Source organism: Oreochromis aureus, linkage group 5, assembly GCF_013358895.1.
Source record: "Oreochromis aureus strain Israel breed Guangdong linkage group 5, ZZ_aureus, whole genome shotgun sequence".
In the NCBI taxonomy this organism is placed as follows: Eukaryota; Metazoa; Chordata; class Actinopteri; order Cichliformes; family Cichlidae; genus Oreochromis; species Oreochromis aureus.
The window spans coordinates 23115276-23122896 of record NC_052946.1 but is presented as its reverse complement, the minus strand read 5'-3'; the positions used below and the strand labels follow the sequence as shown (position 1 = coordinate 23122896).

Below are 7621 nucleotides of genomic sequence, written 5' to 3'. Positions count from 1 at the left end.
ATATTTATAAAAAGAAAATGTACAAACTGTGATAACTGTTTCTGATAAAATGAAGAGTAGACTGATATATTAAATATTCCTTTATTGGGTGAGAAAATCAGACCATGTCATAACTGCTTTAAGTCATACAGAATAGATATCAGAGCCTTAAACAGGCTGACTTCTGCTAAATGGGTCAAACTGGGCAGAAAGTACACAAACACATAACATCCTTATAGAATATGATGTAACACTATAGATCAACTTACCTCAGAATATATAAAGCATATAAACAATTACAGCAATATGATGCAACAAACACAGCAGTGCTACTAATCCAAAATACTCAAAGCTTCATAGAACTGAAACAAACATGTATTTTTAGCTCCATTCTGCTGCTGATACATACTTTAGGTTTCTGAATATTAAACTTGTTGCTGCCTTTCATAGTGTGTAACTTGAAGGCCCTGAGTACTTTCTCCCACACTGAAAACACTGGGATGATAACATTATTTGAACATTACCTAATAAGACTGATTCAGGACAGACAATTAGTTATGTTAAACTTTCCTAGCAGTCCTTCACAAACAGGGAACAGTCTGTCTATTCTCTCCATCTGTCAGCTGCTGCTGGCTCTTCCTCCTCCTCTTCCTCACACACTGCTGAGTTTGTCCTGGTGGATCATCAGGGTGCAAAGCCTCACAGATGATGTGCAGCAGTGGGTCCCTCAGTCTGTCCTCACTCTGGACACTTGCAGTTGTCACACATGGAAATCAAATGTGTGATAAGCTGCAGGATTCAAACACAAGTGTAACTTATAAATACATGTTCATACTTTTATTCCACAATCAGAGAGAAAGAAACAGAGAGAGAGTGCAGGACAGACAGACAGGTGACAGTCTCAGGTGTACACACTGCTACAAAACAGCACAAGAGAAGGAGGATTTAGTGTTTGTGTTATTACGAGTGCTAAACAAGAAGAGTTCCCAGATGGTCCAGTGGACACATGTGTGACTCCTGTGATTAAAGCATCTTTCTTTCAGCTTAACGAGTGAACCGTCAGCTCGTTCAAACACACGTTAAAGTCCGTTTGGCTCGACACCACCGAACAGAGGCAGCAATATAACATAGCTAACATTAACAGTGCAGTGAATCCTGCTTGTGCCGTCATATTCAGGACTGCAAACCGAGCAGCATCACTGACTTTCAGCTTGTTGTGTTTGTGGATATATGACTGACTTTAATTATCCATAAAATCATCACATTCTCTGTAAGATTAAAGTCAACTATTGAACGGCATATATTTTGAAGTAAAGGCTTTAAAACCAAGTTAGTACAAACATCGCTAATGTCACTTAACTTTGCTGACATGTGGCCAACAGTAATGTTTTAATGTTCTTCATTATAAAAACATTTGCGCATAAATAAGTGACATAATATTCAGTACTTACTTCTGAAAGTTTACTGTTTGGCGGCTCCGCTTCCGCCGTTTTTTTCGGCAAAATTATCCACACCACGGCCGCGCTATGAAATCTGGGATATGTTGGGCCATGAAGGCTACACCGACCCATCCTTAAAATTCAGGGAAATTAAGGACGCATTTGAGGGCCGCATTTCGAGCAGCCTTTGAATTGGGACAGCCTTCGTCGTGTCGCTGTGACATAATCGTCCTTAAAATGTGGCCTTTAAGGCTGCAGACCCTGAATTGGGATAGAGCCCAAATCCGGTCATTGGTACTTCTTGGCTTGTGTAGTTACTAGGTAACAAAAGCTCAACACTGCCCCTAGCGTCCTGGAGCACTTCCGTTGTGTTTTGGAATTTGCAAGTGTTTTGGAGTTTGCATGTGTTTTGGAGTTTGCAAGTGTTTTGGATTTTGCAAGTGTTTTGGAGTTTGCATGTGTTTTGGAGTTTGCAAGTGTTTTGGATTTTGCAAGTGTTTTGGAGTTTGCAAGTGTTTTGGAGTTTGCAAGTGTTTTGGAGTTTGCATGTGTTTTGGAGTTTGCAAGTGTTTTGGATTTTGCAAGTGTTTTGGAGTTTGCATGTGTTTTGGAGTTTGCATGTGCTTTGGAGTTTGTACGTGCTTTGTCTCTAGGGGCCACCGTAAATAACAAATAAATGTTTGAATTCTATAATTTTTGTCACCTTAGTAATTGTGATTTGCCGCTATATAAATAACACTGAATCGAACTGAATTACACATTAAGACTAAATGATACGGGCAGCACGGTATATAAATAACACTGAATCGAACTGAATTACACATTAAGACTAAATGATACGGGCAGCACGGTGGCTAGCCCTGTTGCTTTACAGCAAGAAGGTCCTGAGTTCAATTCCACCATCAGGCTGGGGTCTTTCTGTGTGTTTGCATGTTCTTCCCGTGTTTGCCTGGGTTGTCTCTTGCATCAAACTAGGCACTCTAGTGATAGTGCTTGATAACATATTATACATGCAGTGATTGTTTATTTATAATTTTTCTTTTTATTTATTTAATTATTTTATTTCATTTAAATATTTTTTTCTGTTCTCTTGTGATCATCATCATTATTATTTCATTCATTTTAGCCACTTATTATTACGTTTTTATTTATTTATTTATGTATTTTTACATTTAATTCAGTTTTATTTATACAGCGCCAAATCACAACAGCTGTTGCCTCAAGTCCCCCCCCCACGCATAGTGAGTGAAAAAGGTGGCTGAAGAAGAAAATTCAGTGCATCATCTGAATCCCCAGCAGCTTATGCCTATTGCAGCAACTTCATCATCTATTTTGTTATGTGCTATTGAATAACATTTGGAATAAATAAAGTATATCATGGAATACATTAATTAAATTAATTGCTAAAGATCTAACACCAGTGTTCATAGCAGTTTATAAAGCACGACATTCTTCTACTCTAGAAATACATGAAATTTGGCAGCACACTTATTTAAGATATGTTACTTTAAATGGCTTACATTGTAGCAAAAATAATAAGCCAATAGAAGGAAAATTAATGAGGAACTTGGTCTGTTTGCATCACTTATTTCTGAACTAAAATATCTTTGGACTTGGATGAAGATACCAAGTTAATTCTAAGATAATAAGGACAATGGACGGATTAACCCGCTAGGGGGCGCATGAGCAAAACAACTTCATTAATGTAGTAGCCGAATGTGACAAATGTATGAAATGCTCAAAGGTGCATACTTGCTTGAGCCACTTGCTCTTATAACTGTGTCTGTAAGTCTTTGTTTTATTTGCAAAAGATTTCCACTTGTTCAAGTCTGGGCCTTTATGAGTTGTTTGGGCACGAGGGGCATTTTGTCAGCTTCGGAAATGATAATCATAGATTTATCCACTGTGATATCACCCTTTCACATAATGACCCTGATAATCCTACAGACTATAGGTGTATACTGCATAACGTAATAATAAAGAGGTAACATCAAAAAGGCATAAGACATGTTAAGACAAGACAAAACCTTATTGATTCCTCTGGGAGGGAAGAAAGGAAATCAAAACGAAAGCATATATATGTATATGTATATATAAATATATATCAGTAAACGATAAACGTAAAAAAAAAAAATAGTGTTCGAATTATTCCTTCATAACGACATAATAGCCCTCTCTTATTTCTCTTCTTTGCACCGATGCTGTAAATGCAGGTCCTGTGTGTGTGTTTTTATACAATGTTATACAATTATTATTATAATACAATATTTTGGAAATACTGTATACTGCAGGCCTATGGAATTCGGAAAAAAACAACCAATCAGACTGTGACTAGACTAAAACTCAAACATATCACATACAGAGTAATACAGTAATACAGTACAGACAGAAACTGCCACATTGTGTGTCCCTACAAAAATATACATGTTTATTATTGTGGTAAAGGTTTCATATTGATACTTGTTTACATAAAAGAAACGATTCATTATTCTAATAACCGCACAAAACGTCAGGCCTGACTTTAACGCGGATAAGAAAAGAAATTAAGTTATAGTCCACTTTATCCTATTAATTAGACTTAAGCCTTCCTCAGCCCGTCTATCCCTCTCGTCAGTGTGCGTGTGAGAGAGAGCTAGGGGTAGGGAGGTGGGAGGGGCTCCTAGAGGTGATAGTGCCTAGTTTAGCACTTTGCAACATGATCCGCGGAGAGGCCGGGCTTTGCGGCGCTGCATCCTGCCACACCGCGCCACATGGAGACCGGATAGAGCCGCGGTAAACTGGGCATGATAAAGAAAGAAGGTGGAACATTTTCCTCCTCTGTCGGCTGGCTATATGAACTCGCACAGCATCAGCAGCTCCTGACAAAGCAAAGGCAGACGGAGACATGAGGGTGACGGGAAGTGCTGCTGCTGCTGCTGGAGCTTCTTGCGGTCTGCGTCAAACCTCTCGGTCCTTCAGAAGATGATGCTCACTGTGCCTCTTAAGGGACTTTACTGGTTCGTTGTGTGAACCCACACCACGGTGGTTAACATATTTGTTAATATCTCGGGTTTAAACGTCCAGCAGCAGCAGCGGGGATAGTGATGGTCAACCCTTCTCCAGTTGCTCAATCACTGTCTGCATCTGCATTATAAAGAGAAACTCACCCCGAGGGAGTGAGGGATTTTCAAGGAATATGCAGCGATAAAGAAACCACAAGTGTTGCTGTTTTATTTAGACAAGACAGAGTCATAGGTGGATGAACGGAGTTTTGTTATTTACCAACATGAGCTCGCTGTTTTTCTCCGATACTCCGCTCGGTCCGGTCTGCAACGTTCCCACCGGGTCGGGCGCGGTGACCAGCGCCCTGCGAAACGACCTGGGCTCCAACATCCACGTGCTGAAAACCCTCAACCTGCGTTTCCGCTGCTTCCTCGCCAAAGTGCACGAGTTGGAGAGGAGAAACAAACTGCTGGAAAGCCAGCTGCAGCAAGCTCTGCAGAGACCGCAGTACCGCCACCTTTACACCCGTGAAGTCGCCGTGCAGACGGACGGTCCCGAGTCGAGACTGCCGGGCACCATCTGGAGTTTCACCCACGTCAGGAGGCAAGGGGAGCGATTTGAGACCCTGCAAGGGCCCGGGGTGACATGGACGCATCCGGACGGAGTTGGTGTCCAAATAGACACAATTACCCCAGAACTGAGGGCTTTGTATAACGTGCTGGCCAAAGTCAAACGGGAGAGGGACGAGTATAGGAAAAAGTGAGTAAAGTAAACACTAGTAATGTGAAAGTTGTGTGCGGGTATTTTATATGCTCAAATAATCTCAAGCTAGGATACGTCCAGTTGTAGCTTGCAGGGGAGTAGCAAGAAATTTAAGGCCTTGAGTGAATGGTGAAGCCCCCACCACCAAAATGTATTTCTTGATAAAAAGCTGCTAATAGGGAAGCTGTCCCCTTAAGCTCTTTCCTTTGCATTCACATAGATGCACAGACACAAAGATACTGAAAGGTTTAAAAGAAATGTCATATCATAACGGACAGACACACAATACCTGCAATTATTCCCTATTATACTCTAGATTGTAATCAGTTACACAAAAGGTCTGACTCATTCAATGAGTCAAGTTGATAGCGGTTTATAAAGGGGAAACATGTTTTCCTTTACAGTAAATCTGGGAATATAATTGCTATTGAATACACTTTTCATGTGTTAAATAGTTCACTTTTTAGCTAAAACTGTTTCTCAGTATTTGGTAAGTTAGGCAGGAACTCAGCCAGTTTTCAAGTAGTCTTTAAAGTAAGTTTTTTTCCACATAACAAACCACACGTTTGTCTCTTTACAAACTAATATATTTACTTTGGATTGAAGTTACCCGAACACGAGGACTGATCTGTCTGTCATGGGGGAAAAAAAGTTTATTAAGAGACATGATTGGTAATTTTGGCTCATGTTGTCACTTCTAACTTATTAGTGTGGCTTTTCTTCACCCGTGTGGACGTGGTTAGACAATATATCCAGATGCTCATCTGACAGGTATAGAGGAGAGTGATGACAGCTATCACAGTGACAGAGTGTCACTTGAGCTAGTACATCCCATGGAGTATTCAGAGCCGAGTGGCTGTTTGGCACTTTAGTTAACCAAACACGTTTTTCCATGAATTTAACTGATCCAGTTTTTTCCCATTTCTCCGGAAATTCCTTTGCACGGCTCAGTTTTCAGCAATTGTTCTCTTTTTAGTCATACTAATTGTGTCCGCCTGTGGACTCACTGTAGCGTCCCCAGCTGACTGTGAGTGTGTGACTGCTGGCTGTCTTGGCCGGCTACTGGAGGGGGGTGTGGGGATTGCCAAGCAACCGCCTGCTTCTGTTTGGCGTCATGATTCAAGCAGAGAGGCATTTTTACAGGCCTCTGTCTGGTCGGTGAGGTCGTCTATGACGAACGCTTACTTCCGTGTGAGCGCACTGACTCAGTGACACAGAATGTGTGTGTTCTCCCACTCCTCTGGGAAACTGGATATCCTGTCCAGTCATCCCTGTAACACCAGCATATCCTTTTTTGTGCATTTCTGCTGTGGAAGATAAAGTGCAGTGACTGGGAGAGTGGCCAGATTTAAAATTCCTGCGGCTGAAATCCAAGATCTGGATCTTTTTTTGGCAAAAATGACTTTACATGTTTGCTTTTAAAATGTATATTATATCACGTGTTGTGGAATTTCTTTTACACCTGAATAAGTGACAAACAAAGTGCATTCCAAGCATGTTTTTATGGGCCAATAATCATTGTTATCGATTTGCCTGCCTCTCTCTTTCCCTCCTTGCTCTGAGCTTGATAATTGCATCATCGCTGAGTTCACTGCCCTGCTTTACTTTCTGTCTCCCAGTCTAAATCCTCTTTACTACAGTCACGTTTCAGCATTCAATCCCTGAGCCCCATCCTGCCATGCCTTTTCTGTTCTGTGTTCTTTGTGTTCAGCCATTCCTTCACTCCACCCTTCTGCAGGCCCTCCACGCCTTCGGGCCTCTCTGTGTCGTACAGACTGCTTTGTAAGGCGTCTTCATTCCCCATGGAGGCCACCACAGTGCTCTCCCACATTCAGGGTGATTTATTAAAGTTTTAGCAGTGTGGACACGCATAAAGAGATGGATAGGCAGTTGTCTTGTTTCTGATTTGGCCGCTTGCATTGCAACATGGTTACCATGAGCTGTTCAGATGTTTACTTCTGACATTTTACAGTGAAGCTCTTTCTGATCAAGAGGTAAAACAATGCACTCTGAACTAATTTCGTGAGATGTTATGTTGCAGAGTCGGCTTGAATACATGAAAGGGAGATTAATGGTGAACACCAGATTAACAAAAATAGAAAAAACACACTGGTCAGATTTCCAAGAAACATCAAAATGAAACTTAAGTAACAAATTTTTAACAATCTGTCTAATCTTTGAACTTAAATTTCACCTTAAATTTGAACTTAAGTAATTATAAATTTAAAAAAAACATTCACATGTTAACAGCTACAATATAAACATTCATAAACCTGCTTGCAGACATTGTACACTCTGTTGTGCTATAGACTACACTCAGTAAATAATGTTTTAAAAAGTCCTTTTGCAACATCTGTTATGTATGTGAGCTAATGGAAACCATTAAAGCATCTAAGACACAGAAAAACAATGTTTTTCTCAAAGAAAATATGTGAAATACTGCAAAAGAGGTAGAGATA

The 7621-nt window shown here is 40.6% G+C and overlaps 1 protein-coding gene across 1 annotated transcript in view; it reads left to right on the top strand.

Annotated features, from left to right (window-relative positions):
* The first annotated feature begins 3850 nt into the window (after window positions 1-3850).
* The window catches only part of iffo2b (intermediate filament family orphan 2b), a 29645-nt gene continuing 25874 nt past the window's right edge, over window positions 3851-7621 (top strand). Inside the window, exon 1 of the mRNA XM_031731385.2 lies at window positions 3851-5159. Within this exon, the coding sequence (XP_031587245.1) occupies window positions 4657-5159 (503 nt within the window). The 5' untranslated portion in view covers window positions 3851-4656. The remainder of the gene's footprint in view (window positions 5160-7621) is intronic.